The sequence below is a fragment of the Argiope bruennichi genome, chromosome X1 (genome assembly GCF_947563725.1).
Source record: "Argiope bruennichi chromosome X1, qqArgBrue1.1, whole genome shotgun sequence".
NCBI classification, from domain to species: Eukaryota; Metazoa; Arthropoda; class Arachnida; order Araneae; family Araneidae; genus Argiope; species Argiope bruennichi.
The window spans coordinates 97,014,859-97,041,530 of NC_079162.1; the positions used below are offsets into that span (position 1 = coordinate 97,014,859).

Sequence of the window (26,672 nt, forward strand, 5' to 3'; positions counted from 1 at the left end):
AAATGTCAAGGCTGTCAAATTTGGATATCTGCAAAGTCTAACAGAGCAAAAGAAAGTGAATGATATTTATACACAGTTAAAGAGTATTAGTCATTAAAAGAAAACACATGGTGATTGATGAAAATAGTAAGCATGGAAGGTGGAATATTATAAGACAATATTTTTTGAAGGCTCCGAAAGTTAAATCAACCTTGATTAGAAAGATTCATGCGAGTCCATAATTAGTTAACAAAAAGATAAATATATGTAATAAATTTTCGCTTCTGAATAAAAAAGCATATAACAATTTCTTGATACATATTTACTATCATGAATTTGCTATCATGAGTAAATAAGAAAATAAAACGTATGTAATAAGTTTTCGCCCTAAATAAACATAACATGGAAGAATTTTTTTTTCCATACTCATCTATTAACTTGAATGTATAAACATTGTTCAGAAAGCATATTATATGCCATTATTAAAACTCAGTAGAAAGGAATTTAAAAAGAAACCAGAATATTCTTTACTCAGAACAAAGCTTAGCATGTCGATCTCGAAGTGTATCGTGTAATGTAAACATAAGCACCAAATCGAGGCATCGGCAAGCTCATGTCAACCTTTAGGAGTCCAATCACAGCGCAGTTCACATCAGCCTGATGCTTTTATAAGATGCGCTGTGATTGTACTCGTTTAGGTTGACATGGTCTGGTCGATTTCTAGAGTGTCAAATTCGAAAAGTATAGCTTGCCCATGGGGATAAATGTTGCGATTGAGACGCTAGTGTCTGTAATGTAAACAAACACATAATCTCTAACCAATCAAAATTCGCAAGCAACAAACTACAGTGACGAAGAAAGCAAGCATATGATTGAATTGAAAAGCGCTGACGTAAGAAAACGGATCCGATTCCGTGTTCGGTAAAATGTGACTTATTTTAGTTTGTTTTGAATTTTGTTTTCCGCGTTTCGGTAAAAATATAATTATAGACAAGAATCTTTTAAAGAAGTGTGTTTTTAAAATGTTGATTCTTGTTACAAATAATGTGAATCTCTAGACTTTTCAAAGAGGTTTTCTTTCCTTCCTTCAATCTGCTACATTCTTTGACGCGGTTAACACAACACTCTAAAAAGGTATGTTATTTGATACAAAATTTGTATGGTTTGTGCATTTCAAATTTATTGTCAAGTTTTTAGTATCAATTTGTGGTCGTATATTCGGCTGGTAATTAAGAATTCTGACAGTAGTTATTACCACATACTATTTAAGTTTTAAAAGTGTTTCATACTTTTGTCATGATAGAAGTTTGTTTTGGATCGAAAATTGAAATGCGATCTTAATGCAGTTAATCCACGGCGATGTTTTTATTAATTTTACTGCTAACATTTTTAATTTTATTTGATACTTGTGCCACTTAAGCCAGGTTAAAGTAGAAACATATATTTAAATTTTTTATTTGATTTCATTTTGTTGACTATTTATCGTTTGCTAGAAACTGATACATTACATATTTAACTAAAATCAAATGGACTTAGTGAAATTTTAAAATTTTGATAATTATAAGCAGAATAAGCAAATCAAATAATACTAAAAGCAATTGAAATCTTAACAGTCTGATCAGATAGGCTCATCATATTTATATTTTTGACAATATTGTCTTTTTAGAAAAATTTTTTATGCATACAAATTTTTATCATGAGTTTTAAATGCTACTTAAATTATGATGAGAAATGAATCTGTTTTGTATTTACATATCATTATTACTGTTACTTGTTTGTCAAGACTTTCTTTTAAATATATTTTTGGTAGATTAGTACTTTCCACCAAACAAAAAGATATCCTCTTTGATGCTCTAACAAATTATTGATATTTGTAAATTAACTATTCACTCGTATTTTAATAAACAAAGCAATATTTTGAAAAATTTCATTAAGCTTTATTATCTTAGTTTTAAGAATGTGGAGAAAAGTAATTCAAGCTGAATATAATAAGAATTATTAATTTATTAATAAACTTATCTTGGTAGGAAACTCTATGGTTGTTTGTCAAAATTTTACAATTTTACAAAATTGTTACGTTGAAACAGAAAACTGTATATCTACTGGCATTAGTAATGATTAAACATGAAATTAGAAATTGTATTATGGTCAGGGATTTTTCCTTTGGGGAAGCATTAGCTTCATGTCAATAAATTCTTTTTCCCATATTCATTATAAGAAACTGTATTGATGTATTGCTAGGCAATAACAATCTAGAATTTTTCTTGTTACACCTAAAATTTCCATACGATGAAAATTTGAGTTACTGTTCTTCATTATTGATTTCTTTTTAATTAAGAATGATTATAAAATACATTATATTACTTAATTTGGTACATTATTAAAATTAAAAAAATTGTTGCATGAATGAAGTGTGATAAAGTTAATTATCTTCAAATAATTGAAATTAAATTTTTATTCTAATTTTCCATATCTGAGAGGGTTTCTTACAAATATTTTTTTATAATTATTCTTAATAAAATTTAAAATATAATGGCTAATTTTTCAATTTTTAGCCTTTGTTTTGTTAAAGCTGAGAAATAATGCAAATATCATCTCTTCTTTGGTTTTGTATAATCCTGACAATCACTCACTTATATATGATTCTTTCCTAATTTTCCATGCTATGCTTCGTTACACTAGGATAGTATACATCTTTGTGCGAATATCTAAACTGATCAATAATTGTTAATGTCACTATAATCAACAATTATTTATAGTGAAATGCTTTCCTTTTGAAAAAAAAAATTATATCATGGATTAAACAAAAATAGCCTGTATTTAAATCTCTCAAAGCTATATAATTTTAAAGAATTTCCTTTTCCTTTGTCAAAAGTATATGATTTTTATTTATATTTTTTGATAAAATTTTTATCTAAATTAATGTTTCCAAAAGTATTTGTTCCTCTTAATAGAAATTTTAATTTTAAAAACATAATAAAATTTTGAGTATCATAGTTGCATAGGAAATATGGTTTTTTAATTGATATTACAGGCAACAATATCATTTATTTTGAAAAGACTAAATCATTTTTTTTTGTTGAAAAATTATCAAGAATAGCAACAATAAAAAGATCTTAGTATTTTTTTTAAATAATTTGTTCTATATATATAAACTATGTAATCCTTGTCTATTTAGTATATTTAAAAAAAATTCCCCTTATTTTTTCTGTCTTTTCTGAATTAAAATTACTGCATGATTTGAGAGTTGATTCTTGTAATTTATTTCACATGCACATAAGAACAAATAACTATAATTCTTTGCTTTGGACCTGCTTAAGTTAAAATAAAGTGTTAGCTTAGCAAAATTTTAATAATGTGTATATTAAGCATCAGTTGGATCAAAGAACTCTTAGAAACCTCTGTATTAATTTTACTTTTTGATATTATGAATTTGATTGTTGTGTTAATTAATTTTTAACATTTGTTTTATCTATGCCTTTATTAACTCTTTGCATAGTAATGGCTCACTATATGGAAACCTGATTTTGCTCATATCTCAAACTGTTAACTATAAATGGAAAGTAATATATTTAGAATTAACTTTTAAATTTCCTTTTTAATAATAAATAGAAGTGCAGATTAACTAGATCCATAGTTTTCAGTTATATCATGTTATTTACAAGTCTATTTTTTTAGGAAGTTTCTTAATTGTTTTTCTGATACAAAAAAATTGTTGGAAAAAAATAATTTTGTTGGGCGAGTCTTAAACTAGTTATTCGATATTTAAAAAAAAAAATTTTTTTAAAGAGAAAGCATATGTTTAATTATCAAATAAGATTAGGTGGTCTATCAGCTTGAGCACTGCACTAATCATGTTATGTAGCTGGACATTATAATTAAAGAGGGCATGCGTGTCCTTGTTTCCTGTTTTTCCTCTTTTTTTAGGGGGGGGGGAGGGGAACTGTTAACTTTTAATTGAACAAATATTGTTGTCAATTGAGTGAATATTATGGAGAAGATTTATAATTTTTAGAAATGACAGATCCTTACTTTTGGTCTCTGGAGTTTTGTAAGTTCTTTTATTAATAGCTCTGGTCATCTATACTTGAAACTATATAAATTTATTGCTCGAAAATTTCGGTACAGTTTGTTTTACGTAATTGTCTTAATATTTGTATTAATTCTATATAGTTCTAACAATTTTTATTATAAATATTTGTAGTTAATTTTATACTATAAATTGTATTGGAAATGGCATAGAGAGGTCTGCTAAGTCTTTCCAAACACTGAAAATACTTCAGGAATTGCCTTTGGATAGCAAATCTGAGCTTGTGAATAGTAGTGATACTGAGGAATACACTCTTGATAAAGCATATAGATATTAAGTAACATATTTTCTTTCAAGATTTTACTTATTTCCATGCTTCAATGCAATGCTTGCTCAGTTGCACTTTTATGAACTGTAGTGGTGTGTAGTGTTCCAACTGATGGAACACCTGCAAATTCAAAGTGGTAAGCATAATAATTAAGAAATTTTACTTGCATATTCCTTTCGGTCTAATTAGACTGTCTACAAATTTTTTTTGTTGGGAAAGGGGTAAATTTTAAAGAATTGTGTGCCATAAAGGTTTAAAACAGGAATCTTGCATTATTTATATTTTTTTGATGATATATTAAATGTGTAATGATTATACATCTTGTTTTCAGATATTTGGATGCTGTTTTTTCTATGGGGCAAAAGCAAAGCATTTTACCTGAAGAGAAAATAAGAGAGTATGAGGTAAATACTTTTTGAAATACAGTTATTTGTTTTTGCAACTGAAACTAAAGTGAAGAATTAATGATTATTATTTTGCATTCAACAGATTTTGACATACCTTACAGAAAGGGAAATAATCAAGTAAGTTTATAAATTAATGTCTTCAAGAAATTTATACATTATTTCTATTGAATATAAAGTATTTTATGATTAGTTTCAGAGTGCTCATTTAAGTGAACCTGGTATTATTTATTATTCTTTTAAGCAACTTTTTGCACTTTAATATGTTTTAAATGTTTTTGGTATTTCTTTATTTCAAAATGTAGTTTATTTTTAAAAGGTAAATATCATTGTAGTTTGATTATTTAATGTTTTCATATTAACTTGTTTATTAACTTTTGATCTGCCAAATTTTTCTGTTTTACTTTTTGAGTAACTGATTTTATTCCAAAATCTGAAATTGTATGTTGTCTTATAAACTGTACTGATAGCAGTTGCCTGCTGCTATAAAAACTGTATAACTTCTTTGTGACTTATGGTTGGTCAGAGTTCATCCCATACTGACATACTTATTTGCAAATGATATTGAACATTTTAATATATCATTCCTTTTAGTAAATGTAATGAAGCTGTTTCTGTAATAACTGATATTACCATATTTTATTGTTCTCTCTCAATATATTGTATAGAAAACAATTGAACTTTTTAAATCTCTTACTTGTAGTAGCTGATTTAGATAAATTACATTGTGATTTATTTTGGTCAAATGGATTTAAAAAAAAAGACTTGCTAATTCATCATTTTATTAATTATTAAATAAGCCGAAAAATTTAAAAGTGAATGAGAAACAGAGTTGAAAGATTATTTTTATCTTTGTAGATTGAAAACCTATAAAATTAAAAAAAAAAAAAATCAGTTTTGGGTGAAACTTGTGTATTAGATGTCAAGTTGTTTATAATTTCATTTTCTGCATTTAATTTTATGATACATTAGTATAATTATTGGCTAAATAATTTTTTTTGCCTTTTTTTATTGTACAGAAAAGTTAATTTTATATGACCCATTTTTGCAGAAACATGGATTTTAGTGCATTTGGAATCAAATTTATCACTGGAGGTCAATTAATTGTCTTTTAATAATAATTCTATAATATTTTTGCTGGCATCAAATACTTTTTGTATAAATTTATTCATTTTATTGCTAATCATACTTATTTCACTTCTCAGTGTTTATACTGTGCTATGTTTATGAAGTTCAACTTTTATTATCCCAAGCATTGATTATAATAAGTTTATTCTGAAGTCTATTATATAATTTTTACTTATCTTATTTAGATTATATTAGTTTTGTTTCTCCTATCCTTGGTATATATTTATTACTTATAAACTCGTAACTTATCTTCTAGAGCTTATGAAAAGTTTTGCAGCATGAACCCTGATGTGAATCCAGAGTCTTTAAACCCAGCAATATCTCTTGAGAGACTTGATGATTTACCTGAATTAAAAGTGAGTACTGAAAGTTTTCTTTCATGTTTCCATTGCATTGAAATGTTAGGAAAAGCTAAACATTTCGTATATTTATATGTTTAAATCTTTGTTTTAAGAATCCTAAACATGTTGCGGAAGTTCTGCGATGTTTTGTTTGGAATTTAAAGAAAGAATTGGATTTATGCAGAAATACATTAGTTCACAAATTCAGCAATACACAACTTCAGCAACAAAGTAGCTTTTCATCATACAAGTATTAAATTGGGGAATACGGCTGCTTGCAACTGTTACATCCAAATGTCAATTGGAGATGTTTGCAGTTATCGGGATCATGATGTTGCAAGTGACATGAGAGCATGCAAAATGAGAGAGTCAGCATATGGAGCAGATGTTAACTTAAAAAGAAGTTGAAAAATTGTATGTCCAGCCATTCGCTGCAAATGAAAGTGATATTGTTTGTTCAAAAATATTATAAGATACCATCATCATACCCTTACACAAGGTAGACTAATCAGAAACTGGAGAATGGATGTGGTTTGATGATTTGATTTGTGTTGTCAAAGAGTTTGGTGACAAAAATGCTGTTTCACACCCTTAGAAAGATTTCCAAGTACATTTGTAAGATGGTGAGAGACAGCTAAGGAAAATTGTTGGCAACATATGTCTAATATTTTTCTGTGATGATGAAAGAAATTGAAACCATATAGCAGTCAACATTGCTCAATACCAGCTTATGGCAACCAAAAGACAGGATTTCAGTTTACTGTGGCCAGATGACTTTATAAAAGTGATTTATTTCCCTGGCATCCAGAGCAATGTATATCATTAACAGCAGGTCCTTAGCAGTTTAATGGTATAGCAAACACAAAGTTTGGACATCTCTTCAAAGAAATTATATCCTTTTTTGCAATGAGAGTCATTTTATTCTCATAAATGATTCTTGACGTCAGTTAATATGTAGAAAGGTAGGAACATATTTTCTTCATACTAATAATTGGGAATGAGACTATTGAGGCAGTTCTAATGCCCTTGTATTTCCTTTCCTTTGTTTCGCCAAGGGAAAATTATCTGGCAGTGGAGCTTTATCATCAGACCACGGTAATGATACTTTATAACAACCATCTTTAAATTTGACAGTTTCTAAAAGATTTTGCTTGGTTTCCAAGTCTTGCTGAGCTCTGAATTTTCTTTCGACGGGATCCTTGATACCAATCAAATCCATCTTCCACAAATCTGAAATATCAGCATCTTTAACAAATAAGGATATCACAGACAAGGCTAAGTGTTCTTCCTTTTGATTTTCTAAGGCAATTTTCCCCATTACCGTCCATCCTAGTTTTGTTTCTAAAGCGACATGACCACTACTTAGTTCTCTACGGTGACCAGTCAACAGTTTGCCCATGATGTCAGCACCAATGAGTATTTGAATTCGCTTGAAAAAATCGTTTACTTCAGAGCTTAGTTCCATAATACACCAACTCGTTGATCCAAGCACCTTTTCCAACAGGTTGAATATCTTCACAAATTTTGGCCTGGTCCAAAGCATCAAAATTACATCTGAAGTTTCCATTTAGACTTCTTAATTTTATTTTATAGCAATTATGCTTGCATTCACCTGAATTAACTCCACCAAACAGTGAGTAGATTAACTTTTCTTCTCGAATAGGTGAATATTTCATTTTTTCGGCTACTTCTTTTAATATGTATGAATTTTGTGAGCCTGAATTGAAAAATATACGTACAGTCGTCTCATTATTATCTGAAACATGTTTGGCGTGAAGTGTTAGTAATGGAACTTTTGGATTTCTGGATAAATTCGACAAATTATTTTCGCTTTCTGGAGAGTTTTCTTTCACTAAACATGACTTATTTATATTAGCAAGTTGATCACACATTATAAATTGATGTCTTTTATTACAAATTATGCATTTTACAAATATTTGGCATTTTCTAATTGAATGACCGGGGTTCAAGCAGGCATAACAACAATTTTTATCTTTCAAAATAGTTTTCTTTTCCATTAAACTCATTTTTCGAACAGAAAAGCAATCTGCACTTGCATGATTCTTGCTGCAAAAAGCACATGACTTTTTGATTTCTCGGGTCTGTGCATTGGCGAATAGACTGGAAGCTGTTGATATTTTATTTCTGTTTTCCTTGGATTCAAACCTTTTGTTACTAAAGTGATTCTTATCCTTTCTTTTATTCAGGCCAAAACTCTGCATTGCTAAAGAAATTCGTTCTGCAGCTTCTACTACTGCTTTCAAAAATGCTAATAAGTCTGACTTGCCGTTCACAACTATTGTTGTTGACATCAGAACTTCTTTGCCTCTGCCATGCTCTTAATATTTCTTCTGGCAAGCAAGACTCTACCAATGGGTGTAATAAAGCGGCACTTTTATCCGTTGTAACGCCTAGAGTCTCTAATGCACGAATTTGTGCCTCCAAATTATCATAAAGTGCACATAAATTCGTTGCGGACTGTTGCTGGGCGTTTTCTATAACGAATTTCAAAAGTTCATGGACGTAGAATTCAATGAGTAAATCACTTCGGCCAAAGCGAGATTTTAACGACTCAATAACTTTGCTGTAGTTGGTGCCGGTTGGCGGGAAACTCTCAACGACTTCCCGAGCGCGCGATCCACTAACAGTGGATTGGATCAAATATTGAAATTTATTTTCGGGAGCAATATCTACGTCATTATGAACATGTTCAAATTGGCTCCAAAATGGCAACCAGTCCTTTAAATATTCGTAAAATTGGCGAAGTTCAAGTTTAGATAAGTGGAATTTCGTTTTCACACTATCTGATTCAATGGTTTCGTAATTTGGTACTTCTAAATGCACTCCAGCAGATATTTTTGCTAATTCTAACTCATGTTGTCTTTGGTTCTCAATTTCCTCGTCATGACGTTTTCTTTCGCCTTCTTGGGGCTTTCGACTTCTTGGGGCTTTCGACTTTCGTTTTCTTATTTTTCACTGATAATCGTAAACAAAACCTCTGGAACAAACTCCGGATCATTTTTATAAACTTGACTATTCAAAATCACTTCTTTCAAAGTAGTAATTGTAACTTTAGCAGATAAAGGTTCATTACTTTCTTCCAACAAAGTTATGAGATTCTCCTTTTTAAAACCTTTAACGGTTTTGAACATGATAACCGTCAGTTTCGTGTCCTGTCGCGGACGCCAAATAATGTTACTAGCAGGTCAAAAATTATGCACGGACGCCTTTTTGCACTCACTCAAATGAACTCGCAGTTCTACAAATGAATGAGACACACTAAAATCGTAAAAATTAATACGAGAAACATCTTCTAGCTACCATGAGCTCTACCGGTATTTATTTTTTCTTGTTTTTAGAAAAAGACATTCCCATTCCTTGAAAACAAAAGTTTTACAGCTGAGTTGAATTGTAAATTCTGCTCACTTTACAGTAATTATACTTCAATTTTTTTTATGGAATGAGGAACTTCCTAAAAATTCTTGAAGACCCAGATGTTTAGAGGATGCTGAATGAGCAATTGAAAAGAGGAACAATTTGGTATTATATATTGAAAAGGGTACATTTATAGCATCAAAGTCTAAATCATATAAATTTGCTGCTAAATGCAACAAAGATACTATCTGTCAGACAGAGGTTTTTCTCATCATTGACCAAAATTATCTAACCGTTTTTTGCACTCTTCTGTATAAACTGTCCACTTATACTATTTTTAGCACAGGATATGAAAATGATGTTCAATAGTTTGAAAAATTTCAGTATTTTGAAACTGAAATGTGATTGAAAACCTAAAAACTGTAAGGGTATACATTTTTCATGTAAAAATTCACATGCCGATATCAGAAAAGTTAATTCTGGATTATTTGGGGGCAAAATAATAAAAAGGCTTACTGATCAGCGAAAAAAAGAGAATAATCAGAAAACAGCCAAAAGTTTTGAAACATGAATCTAGGACATAGTATATACCTTCATTCTTAAAATTGTTTTTGGATTAGTTCTTTCTCATCAGAATTGTGTTTAAATTTGAGAAGAATAGCCAAACAAGCCCTCAATAGCAAGCTGAAAGGTATTTTTTACTGTTCTTATGAACTGCTATTATATAAGAAATAGAATGTGATTCTATTTCATCCAAAATCTATTAATCCAAAAATAAAATTGGCAAGTTTTTATCAAAACATTGAAGAGGTCAAAAGTCTTATCAGAAATTGAGTATTGAGAAAGTAATTGAGATCCCAATGATATAATTCCATGGCCAAACGATAGTTGAGAGGAAATTTTTCTTCAATAAAATTATTGAGGTTAAAAACATTTAAAGGTAGAAATATATGTTGCAAAACATTTGGTTTCAGCTGAATTGAAGGGAGAAAAAATAGCAGTGGAGTTCTCAAATCACAGAAGGATTTATATGTGGAGAAAAATTCCCATTCTAAATATATCTAAAAAAAAAAAATAATAATGGGAAAACTGTTATTGTTACTGTATGGTGGCTAACAGTAAGGGCTTTTGTAGTGTGATCTTGAAAACCCCTTTGAACTACAAGCTTTAGTTTATTAAAGATGAGCATGACTAATGTCATTAGTGCTCTTCCTTTAAACATATAAAAGCAAGAAGCAAGAGAGTAAACATACATTCGAAGATTAATAAGGAAAATATTTTATTTAAATGTATTATTTTTATATCTCATGCATGTAATTTTGTGGTCCTTGAATTTTCTAAACAAGGTCTTTGTAAGACTTTGTATAACTTTTGAATTTTTTTTTTTTTTTTTCCCTTCAACAGGAATAAACCCTAATTATGTGTTTCTATTTTTAGAAAATTGGTTTGGTTGCAGTTTCAACAGTATTATTCTGAATTGTGTCCAATATATTCAGTTAGTATTGATTGACTTAATGTCTGAAATAAGGGATGTTTTGGCTTTTGTCAGTAGATGCTTTATAGATCTTTGCTGACAAATTTAAAAAGCCTGTTCTTAAGTCACAGGCGATGATTTTGATCTTATATGCACAAGTATTTTTAAAAGGATGCAACTTTGTATAGGCGACGAAGATGTTCACTTTGAACAAGTTTTAATCACCTGAATTAATACATAATCCGACCATTATTTTCAAATTTGTTGAAACTTAATAAATGGGATATTATTTTCTGATTCTGTTGTTTAATAATTTGTTGTGTTTTCTATATTACCCCTGAAAATTCCAACGAAAGTAGCGCACAAGTACTGGTCAAAGATTTGGAAAAATGGTCTAAGTCAATAAATTTGCTTTTAATATCTCATCAAAGTTTATAGATAGAAGCATGAAATGTTGCATCTGCATACACATAAAAAATATAATTATTCAATAAAAATTATTATTATATTTTAATTGTATATTTAAAAAAGGATTTTTTTGTAAGAAAAATTTTGCTGCATATACATTTGTTGATCCAATGAAAGATACTAAAATAAGTATATGAAATGTGGTTTAAGAGATTGCTTGGGAATAAAATTTTTCTGATTGATAACAGCACCATCATGTTGATGTGACTATCCAAGCAAACAAGCCAATGTGCTATATGGTTTGTTTGCTAAAATACCTGTTAATAGTTTTCATTGTTGAATTAATTTTGTCTTAATGGCAAATTACTAGATTCTTGTGATTAGTGAAGACCTTTACATTTTTCTGAAGTTAAATTGTTTGTCTGATGTCTTTTTTTAGAACCCACACACATAACATTTGAAGTTTCTGATTTGCAGAATTAAGTATCAATCGTCTACCGTATGATAAAATGGGAGAATTGGCAATTTTCGAAATCAGACCAAACAGTAGTCTGAAACATATTTTCAGCAGATAACCATATTTGTTTTGAATCTGATATTTGTGTGATCTTTTGACAATTTGCCAAGATCTACTCGAAATTATTACATTTTTATTGCATATCATTCTATTTTAATCTCTTTAACAAATATATTGACTTTTTTTTAAATATTTCTATTTTGCATAGTAATGATCAATGTATTTTCCAATAATATAGCATGGTTCTCCTTCTGTGAACTGCTCTATAATGAATCTTTATTTGATGTTCTCTGTCTATAAAAAATTCTTTCTCATTTAAACTAAATGAATATTGAACTGTATTGAATTTGCTTTTCTTAAATTTTCTTTTGAATAATTTTTGCTAGGTAAATCCTTTTAAAGATCGAATGATCTGGGTATTCACAGATCCAGTGTCTAGATGCATGACATTTGAAGATTATTTAGATATGATGTCTGTTTTCAGTGAAAGAGCTCCTTTATCATTGAAAGCGGAATACGCATTTAAGATATATGGTAATCATTTTTTAAAATTCTTTTATTTGCCTTTATAATGAAGGATTTGCTTGAAGTATTTTTTTTCTTGTAGCATAAATATTACATTTTAAAAATTTTAATGAATATTCTTGTTCTGGTGTGTGTGTATATATATATATATATATATACACACACACTCACACACACCAGAACAAGAATATTCATAATGATATTTCTTAATTTAATTTAAATCTTAATGTCCTTATTCCTATTTTAATTTAGCCCATGTTAATTTCATTTTGAAATTTTTCCTTAGTTCCTGATCCAATTTCTAGTTTTGTATTTATTTATTTCTAACACACGTCTAACATAATTGCTGATTCCATCATTCCCATGCCAGAAACAAAGGGTTAAAAATCCTCAATACCTGCACACCTTTTTAAAAAGATATGTAAAAAATGAGAGAGTTTTATCTACTTTTGAAATCTTTAGGAAACTTGGAATGGAAATTTGTTTAATTTGTGTTGGTTAAATGTGCTATGAAGTAATATAAAAATTTGAAGCAACTGCATTTTAGAGGTTTAAGATGTCTTAACAATTTATTAATAATGTTTTTTAAGAGACAGTATTTAATAGTAACCATAAACTATATTAAGAAACTGTATTAAATATGATAAAAATGCCAAAAAGAAATAAATAAAAAAAAGATTGTTCGACTTCTTTGGAAAGGAAATTGAAAACTGTAAAGCATTCTTAGAAAACAATTGCTGTATGCAAAAATGATGTAAGATGTCTTGAGTCAAGGAATATTTAAAAATTTGATTGTTAATTATTGATTTAAGTCATTCATTTATGGTATTTTATTATTGTAATGTATTATGAATTTGATTTTCCAGGATCTGTCTCGAAATCTCTACAAAGTGCAAAAAAAAAAAAAAAAAAAAAAATCACATCATGAACAGATCCTTATAAGTTTTTCTTTCATACTATCTTAAGGAATTCGATAAATTTAGAAATTGAATGTTTAATGTATCATAATACTGCAAATAACCACAAATAAATTAATGATTTAAAAGAGAGATTTTGGAAATTATTCGTGATTAAATTAGTGTTTTAAAGTTCGTTTGTTTACAATATCAACATTATTTTTTTTCACACTTTCTTTCAGATTCATTTGATAATTTTTTTCTTCCATTTTTCTTATTTTTTTTAGATCTCATTATCAATTACCAATTTACTATTGTGTCACTAATCAAATTATGTTAGAATGCTTGGGAAATCTGTAGAAAGTGATTAGGCTGTTGATAAAAATCTTGATTCTTATGCAAATTTCCCAATCCTTAGTTTTAAGCTATAGCTTCATTAACATCATTTTTCCAGTCTTCAGATCCACACTAATTGCTTACACTTCAATTCTGTTATATTTCCACATTGATGCATTCCATAAGTAAGTGAACTGCCTATTTATATTTACTGATTAGATTGGATTCTAAAAGAGAATTAAATCCATTTAATTTGCTCATGTAGTTTACCATTATGCAGGAATCTCATAATAGTGGATTTTATGTACACTGTATTTATGAGATTAATATTTTAAGAAAATTATATTGCTTATAAGAACATAGTCCATAGCCTGTGCGAATAAGAATGGAAAAAGTTTGTGTGGAATGATGTATGGCTTTCCAACATTTTTTGCACAAATGGATGTGCTTGAATAAGGCATTTGCTTAATGTTTTATTGAATTAGATTGTGTTCCAAGTGCTAGCGTTTTTTTTTTTTTTCAGACTGTATTATCTCTTTAGTTTAATCATTGTAATCTCTGTGATAATTTAATACAAGAAATGTGCTAAATCCTTTGAGTATTTTTTTTTCATCTGTTAAACTAGAGGAATTTTACTATTGTGAGATATATGCACAGTTTTCTTCAATGTAGCAGTTTGTTACTTATAATTCATTTTAATTACTTGCGATATTTTAAGATTTAATTGCCAATACAAACATGCAAATATAAGTTTGGTCCATTCAAAGTCTGTATCTCAAAGCAGCCGAACTTTTCCAGGGTGATCTCTATTGTGGAATGCAAGAGCCATCGAAAACTTTTAGTGCTTTTCAGTAACAATTTTTAATAGTACAGTAATGACCGATAGTAAATAAATGTATAACGAAAATTGTCTAAATTTTCCCCCATAACAGTTAAAACAGTTATTCATGCCTAAAAAAAGGATAGAACAACGCATGTTTGATTATTTTTGTCAGTATAGTTGTTATCAAAATATAAAATATATGACCCATTTAAAAAGGCAATGAGATATGTGTTATAATTACATTTGTTTTTTCGCTCTCTGATTTTCAGATTTTGATGATGATGATCTGTTATCAAGGAGTGATCTCAAAGAAATATTAAATCGTTTAAAAGTCATAGAAAATCATTTACTGGAACCTCAAGACTGGGAAGAAATTCTAGATTATGTAGGTTTTTTCTTTTATTTTTGGTTTATTTTTAAAGAATTTTTTTTTGGGTGTTATTTTAATATAAATAGTTGTAAACATTATTTTTTTTTCTGTTTTCAACTAGAAAATTAGAATTACACTAATAAGAAGCCAACTGATAATCATTTAATTTCTTTTTATGTTTTATTTCTTCAAGCAACTATCTGAAAATCATGGTAATGCTAGAAATGTATACATTAAATTTATATACTATTTTTTTCTCTCAATTATTTGAAACGAAATAATTTGTGTAAATTTTTGACATCTTTTCAGTTTGATTGCTTGCTTTTTAATTATTAAATAATTATGTCAGGAAAATATTTGCCTATTACATGGATCAACTGCCACTGCTTCAATGCTTTCTTAAAGAGTAAACGATCTAATAGTTTGAAGCAGTTTTGTGCTGATTCATCCAGAAAATGATTTTTTCTGAAACAAAGGTGTCCAGATACTAAAAGTTAATAAATGAATAGAACATAAAATTATTAATCATAAAGGATGATTGATCATACATTTATGCGGTCATCTTATCTTTGCAAATTGGCCATTGTAAATATGCTTTTGTGGCCATATATATTTACATTCTATAACCTCTTACTGTTTTGGAAATGTTGAAAAATCTTTCTTAGATTTCAAAATTCTTTTACTGCCATATGTAATGAATTTAATATTTTTTTTTTTATCAGACACATATTTTTCATTATGTTTTATATGTTTATACTTTTCTCAAAATTTATATGAAGTTGTATGATCATTTTTAATAGAATGTGATCATTCCTTTGATTGGCAGTAATACAAGATGAACTTTAAATAAAAAAGGAAGATTAAATAATGTTAGCTCATCTATAATTATACAATTTTTATTCATTAGTAATGAAACTTTTAGGACTATCTTATATGATACTTCATTAATTATTAGTGTGAAATAAAAAAAAAAGTTTTTTTAAGCTGATATTGAAGCATAAATAGGTTTTTCTTGAAATGTTTGTTCAAAAACAGTCATAAAGCTGGAACATTTTGAGTTTTTTCTGTTTCAAATGACTTACATACTGGCTTCAGATTTCATAACTGGCCTTTTAATACAAAAGAATCCTGGTTTAGATTTTTTTTCTCCTTTCCATATCCGAAAACAAAGCGAACAAAGTTTTTTTATTTACAATTTAAAAACTTTTGATTCATGCATTATAACTGAATGGCGGTTTCAGCTTAATTCTTTACTTCTACATTCTGTGAAGTTTGGTTTAAGGACGAATTTATTTGGCCCATTCTAATATATAACCAATTTGGCATTTTTGGTATCACTTACGATTTAACTTATTTTTATCGTCAGTTTATATAATATTTTATTTGAAATAGAATAGATATAACAACACTTAATTGATTTTTCTCAGTTAATGAAAAATGTTTGTAATCGGTTGAAGTTCAGTGTTATTTCATTCTTGTAAATATTTATTTCTGTAGTTTTATGTGATATATTTAATTTTCATTTGTCATTGAATACTTATGCCATATTGTTTGACTATTGTTCGGAAATTAAAATGTAAATGCGGATATTATCTCTCTTTTATGTCACCATTTTTGACATTTCCCCATTGTTTTCAGCACTTTTTTATTAGTCTCCCCAGATTTTGTTTTAACAAATATAAGGGGCTTGCATTTTCCCTCGATTTACACTACTATTCTTAAGCACCTTTGAACAATGTTGAAAATGAGGTAAAATGTAATGGTTTTTTTATGCAAATAGAATTAACTTTTCTTTCTTCTCTTTTACGAGAAAAGAGCAATAGTTTATTTTGTTTTGTACATAAAAAAACATTTTTGAAACAGAAGGAATTACAAAATTTTAGTTGTGTTTTATCTTAGTTATCATTAAGAGAAAACGTTTCAACTAGGCGAAATCTAGGCACTGTTTCAGTTAATTTTTCCATAAATTTCGTGAAATGCATTTAAATATTAAATGGAATATTGATAAAAGGCTTTTGTTTAAATTGAATTCTGCTTTGAATGAATCAACATGAATTAAGGAATAATCTAATTTTTCATCATAACTTAAAAAAAACAAACATTTGATGTTTTTTTTTCCCCAGACAAGTGTGGTATGTAGATTGATTGCAGTGGTAGGAGGTTCTAACTATGGTCTAACATTACCTTTCCATAATATTTAACTATAATACTCCATTTGCTCAGAAAAGTAGTTGTATGGTGACAAAATGTAGACAACATGGGAATAAAAATATAGGTTTAAGGCTATAACATGCTTAATAGAACATCAATTAAGTTTATATAATTAGAAATTATATTGAGTATTCTATTGAGTTATAACCGCGTGCACAGGCATGATGCATTACAAAAAATGAGTGCTTGTGCGGGTGGAAAATTGCTTTTAAGTATTACAGTGCCTTTTTGCCATTAGTCAATAAATGACACTAGCTAGAGAGCTGGACAAACATGCATGCAAGTACAGCTAACTAAATATAGTTGGTGATCATCCATGCAAGCTTTTGATTGTTAAATTTTAATAAATTTAAGCGACGATGAGTTGTTAAAAAAATTTGAGAGAATAGAAATTAACTTATTCATAATGATTGGATCTTTCCAGCTGAAAAAAATTAGCCTGCATTTTTTTTCTGTGTTCAGCAAAAAGCTTTGTGCTTGACTGAAATGGTGGATTTTTTTTTTTAATTGATTGTACTTAAATTTCTAGATTTCTTTTCTGGACATAAAATAATGTTTCTTTCTCCTATCCTTGTGTAATGTATAGGTAATGGAAGATGGAGACATTGACGAAGATGGATTCATTGCTTTTACTGAGTTCTGTCACATAATGCAAAGAGTCGCTGACTTTGCAAGGTAAATATACTGTCCAAAATCTCTCTTTAAGTTATTTATTTAATTTTCAACTCAACCAGATTTTAATTATTGTTATAATATAATGGGAAGTATTTTTTGTAATTTCTCTTTTTCTGTTCTGATAATTTCTCTATTGTATCAGATATTCACATCTTAATATTAGTTTTTGTCTAATTCAAGGCCTTTACATTTAAGTATCTTTTTGTAAAATTCATATTTTTTTTTTTTTTTTTTTTCAGTACCTTTGTTATCCGATTATGAGATATGTTGAAGAGCAGATGAGAAAGAGCCTGTGTGCCTTATTTTTTGCTTATTCATTATTAAATGATATAGCTAGTAGTTGTGAAGATACTCGATTGGAAGGGGAGAAATAGTATAAATGCAATTTTATAAAGGAACTCAATTACATAACTTAACTGATGAGTGGTATTTGAAAGTTAAGTGTATTATGTCTTACTTTTTATAGTGTCCTTTATCATTTTTTAAAACTCTTGTGTTAAACTCTGTTAATTTTTTTAAGCTTCAGTAAAATTTGTCATATTTTATTTCTATAAAATATGTTTTATAAGTATTGAAGGCATTCTAATTTTTATGCCCTAGAGCTTCACTGAGATGAAAAATCAATTTTTAGAAATTTATTTCATCTTGCGAATTTCTGCATATATTTTTCTGATACAAATTTCTTTATAAAATATTATTCTATTATTTCTTTACAGTGTATGCCTTCCTCTTGTTTGCTCTTATATTGATTGCTACAAAGTATTTTTATATTCATAAATAGTATAATATATGTATGTTAGTAGAATTCATTGCTAAGAGCTAAACTTTTCATGTGATGACAGGACTAATTCAGGTATATATATAATGAAATGCCCAAGAAAATTTGTATATAATAAATACACTTAATTACATTTAATACTTGATTGTAGCATCTATTTATTAATTAGATGGTATTTTGATATGATGATTATCTTTAGATTATACTTATTTATTGAAAAATGTTTTCAGCTGAATAATGGTTGTGCTAAAATACTTTTGACAATCATTTTACTGTTTAATTGTTGCATATGTATTAACTTTGTAAACAGTTTTTTTTTAATATTACATTCGCTTACAGAATATTTTTGATATTTATTGCTCGAAGGAAATTACCTTTTTAGTGTTATCCAGAAATCTTTTGACAATCGTATTGCTGTCACATGACGCTATTTCCCTCTCTTCTTTCTAGTAATATCATTACACAGTATTGTGAGTGGTTGTAAAGCATGTGGACTAATCTACCATGCTCCATAATGTTGTGAATATTTGTTGCTTTTACAAATCAGGGGTTTTAACTGTTTTGTTTATAGTTTTTAACTAGTATTTATTTGTGAGATCTTTTAAGGATTAAATGTTTACATTATATTTATATGTTTATTTATTATTATTTGCTTTTAAACTCTATATTTATTGAAATATATCTTCCTATTTTCTTGTATCGATAAAATTTGAGAGAATTTTACTTGTAGCACATTAAATCTTATCTTCATTTATTTTTATAAATTTAAACATGTAGTTTGTCTGTTAAGGGATGTACAAGATATTCGATTTCTTAAATTTAGTATGTAAAAATGTGTACTTCAAACATCTATAAACTTTTTGCTTTTAATATTTGCCATAGATAAATTTATGTTTCTTTATTTTAATTTCATTTTTCACCAATTCAAAGTTTTTTTCTTAAAAATCTTTCATTAATAAAATGCCTTTAAATTTCATGTACTAAAATAAAATCTTTTTATAATGTTATTGCTTGAATTTTAAATAAATGAAGTATTTAATTGTTCAATAAAGCAATGTTATTTCAGTCTTTAAGCTTCCCTTAATTTTGAGTTGACTATTCTTGTGACTTCTCATGGAATGAATTTTGGTGTCTATTGAAATAGAATTTGGAGAATCTCTTTAATAGTTTATCACGTTAATTCTTCCATTTGGAAATAACTATCTCTATATGAATGCATATCATAAATACTATTAATGTGATTGCGATTTTTAAGGCATGCTCCGGACCTATAATTTTTCGGAATAAAATAGTAGACAAATCATAATGCATTTCAGATATGAATAAAATTGTTAAAATGTCTAATTGTTCTTTTAGAGCCTTATAAGTATATAAACGCATCAGGAAAACATAATTCATTAGCTTTACATACAGCTGATGTGCATGTTGCTTTTCTTTTCTGATGAGCATATCACTCATCTAATCTAGAAATGAGTTTTTCCTTTTCCTTTCTATACTTTTAAGCTTCAAAATATGATGTGCATACAGTCATATGAAATGGTAATTCTGAGTGGTCGTGAGTCTGTTAATATTAATAAAAAAAGAATAAAACAAAAGATGGAACGTAAATAAAAGAAACATGAATATCAGAAAGAAAAAAAAAAAAAAAACAGTTTATAGGAAAGAGGGAAGAACTATTTTCTAAGGTCTATTTTTGTACTTGTGCGTATTTCACAAAAGTATATTTTAACATTACACGGTTTTCTATCTTTTTAACATCAGTATATATAAATATAATCGTTGTCTTGTGAAAATTATTGATTCTGTATTTTACAAAAATGATACAGTTTGTATTTTCTGAACAAAACCTATAATGCTTTAATTAGCAGAGTATTTTTAAGATGGGAAAAATTAATCAACCAACATCAGTTATATGATGCAGTTTAACACATTCAGAATTTTTTTGTTCAGCTTTGTAGTGTTAATCATATTTTTTTGATTTCCTACAGTGCCATTGATTAATAATGTTATAATTAAGTTATTTAACAGTATCAGCAAGGTTTATGGCTTTCAAAATTAAATTTAGAATTGAAAGAATTCAGATTTATATTACAGCTTTTAAGCTAACTAAACTGCATTTTTCTGTCAATAGTGGTTGAAAAAAGACGATGGAATTATAGTCAAAGAAAGGAGGAAGATCTTTATTCCAATTTTTTAAAAATATATGTGTAAAGTATCTTTTCTTTAAAAACAACCACATTAATTATTCCGGATAATTTGATCATGGAAAAAAAAGTGTTCATTGTCGAACCAAGTGAATATTTTTTTTTTTTTTTTTTTTTTTTGTCGTCATCAGAAGATCTTTTGAATTTCTAAAAGTTCAATCTAGAAAATTAAAATGGAGCTGTTGTACATTCAGAAAACAAGAGACATGTGCGTAAATTTTTAAAAGTAAAATTCAACGAAAAATATTTTGCATAAAAAACAAATATGAAATTCAAAAATGCTGTTTATATATTAGCTATAAAATTTAAGTTTTTGATGAATAAGGGGGGAATATTCATGAATGAATCAAAATATAAACATGTATTCTAATAATATGGTTAAGGTTTTCTGTGTGCCTATAAAATGAGTTGTGGCATGCGAAAGGAATACGTTTATTTTAAAAGAGTTAATTATTAAAGGGTTAATTACTAAAAAGGAAGAATCGCAAAATAATAATGCACTTAATAACCCTTATTAAATTTTTAAAATGGTTAGGTAATCATCAATTGAAGAGCTTACATGAACATCTTCGACATCTATACAAAGTTACATTCTTTGTAAAGAACGAAACAACGAACAACATATGCATATAGCTGCCTTATGATTACATACATAACATAAATCATGGCATTTCGAAACGTCCCTCGTTACTGAAGTACATTACTTTTTAGGAGAATTTAATGCCATGTATACATTTGCGAACATTATATTTTATTTGTATTATATTTGTATTATATTTACTTGTTCGGAATTGTATCACTTCTCTTAGATACTTTAAACGTTCATTTCGCAAGTTTCGTTTTCCTTCTTTTTAATGGCGAAGTTGCAACTATCAGCCACTCAAAGTGAACTACAATATACACGTTTAGCGCATTTCTTTCATATCATGATGGTTGAATGATGTATTAATAGACAAATATTTGCATATGACAGTTTTTCTGCATGGAATAAATATGCATTTCTAAAATATTTCCTTCTAACCTTATGACTTGAAAGACCTTTCTAAATTTAGAAATGAATATATCTCAAAGTTTTGTATATAGAAGTATGAATTTGGTGTTTGCATAAATCAGTGTAAGAGAAACGTTTTAATAATGGGCACTTTTACATTTGAGGGGCTTTATAAAAATTTCTTTAAAACTTAGCTACTTTCACTGAAGGCAAAGTGTTTTTAAACATTAACCTAACTTTTTAAATGAAACTGTAATTGGGAGCATCTAGATGTAATATGTAGGAAAATAAACGCTTGCTCCTCTTTTTTGGGAACACCATCTATATAGGCATACACGAAAATTTGTTTATGTTGGTCCAATTGAGTTCTGATATCTGCATGAAGCACATTGTTGATTTAATTAAGGATTATGGTAATAAATAAAGGAATGATTCACCTCATCCACGTCTCGATATTTATTACAGCGAATATATTTTTTGTATACAGATTCAAACTACACATTTTCGAGCGCGTTTACTTGGCATCCGTTTCCTCCAAGCATCCCCTAAGAATGCAGTCCCTGAACAAAAACAAGAGTTCACAGTTCTGGATTTTTCATTGCGCCATCTGTTGGCGTTCAGATGAATCACCATCCTCCGGGGCGCGGCATGTCGGCACCGGTAGTGCAATGAGTCTGTTAATGGCTCTTTTGGCAGGTCCTGATGGAGTACGAAGCAGGGCAACTCTAGGGATACCATCTGTTCCGAGGAGGATCTCGAGGATACGCGCTAGTGGCCAGGATAATGGAGGCATGTTGTCAGCTTGAATAAGGACGAGATCTCCGACACTCAAAGGAGGACGATGTTGATGCCACTTCCGTCGGGCTTGCAAATGGTGAAGGACGTCTCTAGTCCATCTATTTCAAAATTGATGTTTTAACTGTAAGAGACTTTTCCATCTGCAAGAAAGACTAAGATTTTGATTAGTGAGACTAGTTCCTTCAGGAAGCTCAAGAAGAGGTTCCCCGATTAGGAAATGCCCAAGGGTGAGAGCCCTGAGATCAGCTGGATCATTGGAAAGTGGTACTAGAGGTCTTGAATTAATACAGGCCTCTATCTGACATAAGAGAGTGGACAGTTCTTCAAAATTAAGCAAATGTCCTTGACAAGTTTTAAAGAGATGTCTTTTGGCGAGTTTGATGGATGACTCCCAAACACCACCGAAATTGGGAGCATATGGTGGAATGAATTTCCAACTGATGTTTCTCACGGTCAGGAAATTTTGTACAGACTGGTCTTGGACTAACTTGAATAATTGCTTTAGATAATTATCTGAACCTATGAAATTCGATCCATTATCTGACAGGATATCAGTGGGATGGCCTCGTCGTGCAATAAATCGACGAAGTGCGGCTAAGAATGCTTCCGTAGACATACTGGACACGAGTTCGAGATGAACTGCTCTAGTCGCTGTGCATATGAATAAACAAAGGTAAGACTTGAATTGGGTAGCTTTTCTGAGAGGCTGACATTTTGTGACTAACGATCCTGCGAAATCTACCCCAACTCTTTCAAAAGGACGAGATTTTGTTATTCGACTACTTGGCAAATCTCCCATCTTAGGGTTCGAAGGTTTAGAATTTAATCGACAGCAAACGATACAACGTTTGATTTCTCAACGAACCGTGGAACGACCATCAGGAATCCAGAATTTTTGTCGAATGAGAGATAAAACCAATTCTGGTCCAGCATGGAGACTGAGTTGGTGAAAATATCGAATTATAAGGGGAGTTATATGATGCCTTTTGGGGATGACTATTGGAAATTTTTGATCATAGGGAAGAGTCGGATGTTTAGAAAGCCGACCTCCCACTCTGAGAATCCCATCTTTATCCAAAAATATATTTAAAGGGAGTAATTTACTAGGTTTGGGTATGAGTTTGTTCATCTTGAAACATTTAATTTCCTGGTAAAATTCAGTTTGCTGAATGAGTTTAACTAGATTTTTAAGTGAAGCGTCTAATTCTTCTGCTTGAAGGAGCCCTACTGATTTAGAGGTTAAACAGGAAGCTTTACAATTTTGAATAAAACGTTTAACCCATGCAAATACTCTTATAATTTTGGTGTAAGATGAAAATTTGAGTAGCACGTCATTGAAAGGATTTCTGTCCGCATTTAGGGACGTAGGTTCCTGCACGGAGTCTGGCTCAACTAAGTTGGTAGTTAGCACTTTTAAGGACTTTACAAGAGAATGAAAATCTTGTTTGATCCAATCAGGACCATTCCACCAATAAGATGCATTTTTGAGCTGCTCTGGAAAAAGTCCTCGAGTAGCACAATCGGCTGTATTGAGTTTACCAGGAATATGATACCAATCAGACACTGAAGTTAAATTTAAGATATTATTAACTCGATTTTGAATGAACATATTCCCTTTACTTGGGGGTTTATTTATCCAACTTAATACGATTGTTGAATCTGTCCATAAATATCGCTCTTTTATGGGAAAAGATAGTGCTTTTTCGATGGCAGTTATTAGCTCGGTAAGTAGAAGTGCTCCGCAAAGTTCCAACTTTGGGATAGTAAGCTGTTTTATAGGAGCAACACGAGTTTTAGCACTTACGAGAGATACTTGATTCTGTCTAGATTTCAAATAGATAACGGCAGCGAATGCTTTTGTAGATGCATCGCAGAAACCGTGTAATTGGATGTCAGAATTATTGTCGACTCCCAAGAAGCGAGGAACTGAAATCAAGTTTAGATTATAGCTTTGCTGTTTAAATTTTGTCCAGGTTTCTAGAATGGTAAGAGGAACAGGATCATCCCAAGCGGCTTTCGATTTCCATAGCTCTTGCAACATAATTTTTAATATGATTACAGAAGGCGAAAACAGTCCCAGCTGATCGAATGTTTTAGCAATAACTGATAGAAGTTGCCTTTTTGTATTTACGATTTCTCCATCAGCAATTCTAACTTGAATCGATTCGGTTAAAAGATTCCAAAAAATACCTAATACCCGCTGTTTTACTTCTTCATCGCACAACGAATGTATAGATTCTGTAGCTAACAAGGATTTATCCAAATATTTCAAAATAATTTTATGGCTACTAGACCATTTTCGAAGACTAAATCCCCCTGATTTCATTAGGTTTTGAATTTTGATAATAGTGGCTTTAGCTTCTTCTTCAGTGTCAGCTCTTGCCAACAAATCGTCTACATTCGGAGGTATCTTTTCAATTGACTGGTCACACAAAGTTGAATGCACAATCGAGTCAGGCCTTTGTGAAGTATAGATTTTTCCAGTTAAAATGTATCCCAATTTAGTTGAAATTGCAGCTGGAGTTCCTGAAGGTCCAAAAATGGGAAGTCCATCCAGGAGGAGTGCATAAATATCTGCACCGAGCAAAATGTCACTTTGTTGCGAAATATAAAAATTTGGATCTGCGAGTATAAGATTATCCAAATGCGGCCAGTGTTGAATTTGAATATCGAAATTTGGGAGAGGTGAAGTCACTTTATTTACCACAAGAGCATTAAGATTGAATGTTTTAGATGAGAAGTGAGGAGTGAATTCTACCTGACAACTATGCAATGAAGTTTCTGCATTAATCCCATTAATACCGGTTAATTTATGGTTTGTATTTTTTAATGGTAAATTTAATTGATGCGCTAATTTTTTTGAAATTAATGAGAGCTGTGATGCATTGTCAATTAAAGCTCTGCATTAACAAACAAACTATCTCGTCGTCCAGTTTTGAAACGCAGTGATTGATTATAATCAGCTCGGTTAATTCATTTACTTCTAAACCCCAAACACTTAAATTTCTAATATATTCATTACAGTTATCTAGAATCTCGAATAGCAGTTTAGATGAATTTGCGTTTTGTATTTTTAGATTAAATAACTTATTAATTTGGCAATTAGCTAACTGACTTTTGTTTTCAAATCTTTCGCATAACAATTCCCAGCAATTTTTAAGATTTTCTTCCCGAATTGCGAATCCACGAATTAATTTTGCGGCATTACCTTTGGTAGATGCGAATAAATATTGCAATTTGTCTATTTTGGATAATTCTGAATTATTAATTACCGTTGCTTGAAATAATTCTTTGAATGATATCCAATTTTCCATATCTCCATAAAAATGCGGCAATTCAAGTTTAGGCAATTTTTTAGACTCCTGAATTTTGACATTTGAGCTAACAGCTTGACTTTCCGTTTTATTTTTAGGTTTAGTGTTTTCCAAAAGCACGGCACACTCAAATAACACATCCTGAAATTCTAAATATTTTTCAAGTTTCTCTTCACTATCATTAACATCTAAATTCGAAAACGAATTTTCTAGTTTTTGCTCATAAGTATTCACTTTTGTTTTTAGCACATTCAATAATGCATCTGAACTATCCGCGTTTTCAACTGCATTTTTAATTCTCTCCTCAATTCTCTCAATTTCTTTACAGACATTACTGAAATTTTGAATTGCTTTTAAGTTTTTCGATTTGGAAGTCATTGTCCATAGGGCTCTGCGGCTAACGACGGACCAAAAATGTTGATTTAATTAAGGATTATGGTAATAAATAAAGGAATGACTCACCTCATCCACGTCTCGATATTTATTACAGCGAATATATTTTTTGTATACAGATTCAAACTATTCAAACTACACATTTTCGAGCGCGTTTACTTGGCATCCGTTTCCTCCAAGCATCCCCTAAGAATGCCAGTCCCTGAACAAAAACAAGAGTTCACAGTTCTGGATTTTTCATTGCGCCATCTGTTGGCGTTCAGATGAATCACCACACATTGAAGTTTATGACACACAATACTGGTTGATAGTGCACTGTAGGTAATTATGCAAATGCATTTTCTTTCTATTTTTAAATATTAATTTTGGATTAA

The 26,672-nt window shown here is 29.6% G+C and overlaps 3 protein-coding genes across 4 annotated transcripts; 1 reads left to right on the forward strand and 2 right to left on the reverse strand.

The window, feature by feature from the left end:
• Positions 1-897: 897 nt before the first annotated feature.
• LOC129959116 (calcium and integrin-binding protein 1-like) lies at positions 898-19,548 on the forward strand. Of its 2 annotated transcripts, XM_056071931.1 has the most exons (8): positions 900-1,113; positions 4,669-4,741; positions 4,827-4,861; positions 6,126-6,225; positions 12,371-12,518; positions 14,834-14,949; positions 17,732-17,820; positions 18,060-19,545. In XM_056071931.1, exons 2-8 carry the CDS (start codon positions 4,691-4,693, stop codon positions 18,079-18,081), a joined length of 561 nt encoding a protein of 186 aa, XP_055927906.1. In that variant the 5' UTR covers positions 900-1,113; positions 4,669-4,690; the 3' UTR covers positions 18,082-19,545. The 2 variants fall into 2 exon arrangements, with proteins under 2 accessions (XP_055927907.1, XP_055927906.1); XM_056071932.1 differs by lacking the exon at positions 4,827-4,861 and having other exon boundaries at positions 898-1,113; positions 18,060-19,548.
• A 2,840-nt stretch (positions 19,549-22,388) lies between these two features.
• LOC129959324 (uncharacterized) lies at positions 22,389-23,390 on the reverse strand. The gene is made up of 2 exons (XM_056072142.1): positions 22,813-23,390; positions 22,389-22,689 (listed from the first exon to the last, which is right to left on the reverse strand). The coding sequence occupies exons 1-2, from the start codon at positions 23,388-23,390 to the stop codon at positions 22,389-22,391; spliced, it is 879 nt and encodes a 292-aa protein (XP_055928117.1).
• A 57-nt stretch (positions 23,391-23,447) lies between these two features.
• LOC129959326 (uncharacterized) lies at positions 23,448-26,372 on the reverse strand. Its single transcript, XM_056072143.1, has 2 exons — positions 26,368-26,372; positions 23,448-25,356 (listed from the first exon to the last, which is right to left on the reverse strand). The coding sequence occupies exons 1-2, from the start codon at positions 26,370-26,372 to the stop codon at positions 23,448-23,450; spliced, it is 1,914 nt and encodes a 637-aa protein (XP_055928118.1).
• Positions 26,373-26,672: the final 300 nt, after the last annotated feature.

What these genes read in the sequence shown, in the direction of transcription:
- LOC129959116 (XM_056071931.1), top strand. Translation starts at nt 4,691, where the DNA reads ATGGGGCAAAAGCAAAGCATTTTACCTGAAGAGAAAATAAGAGAGTAT. An exon ending in ACAGAAAGGGAAATAATCAA is followed by an intron (nt 4,862 to 6,125) that starts GTAAGTTTATAA and finishes CTTATCTTCTAG; the next exon opens with AGCTTATGAAAAGTTTTGCA. An exon ending in AGAGTCGCTGACTTTGCAAG is followed by an intron (nt 17,821 to 18,059) that starts GTAAATATACTG and finishes TTTTTTTTTCAG; the next exon opens with TACCTTTGTTATCCGATTAT.
- LOC129959324 (XM_056072142.1), bottom strand. Translation starts at nt 23,390, where the DNA reads ATGGGAGATTTGCCAAGTAGTCGAATAACAAAATCTCGTCCTTTTGAA. An exon ending in CTCAGGGCTCTCACCCTTGG is followed by an intron (nt 22,690 to 22,812) that starts GCATTTCCTAAT and finishes ATTTTGAAATAG; the next exon opens with ATGGACTAGAGACGTCCTTC.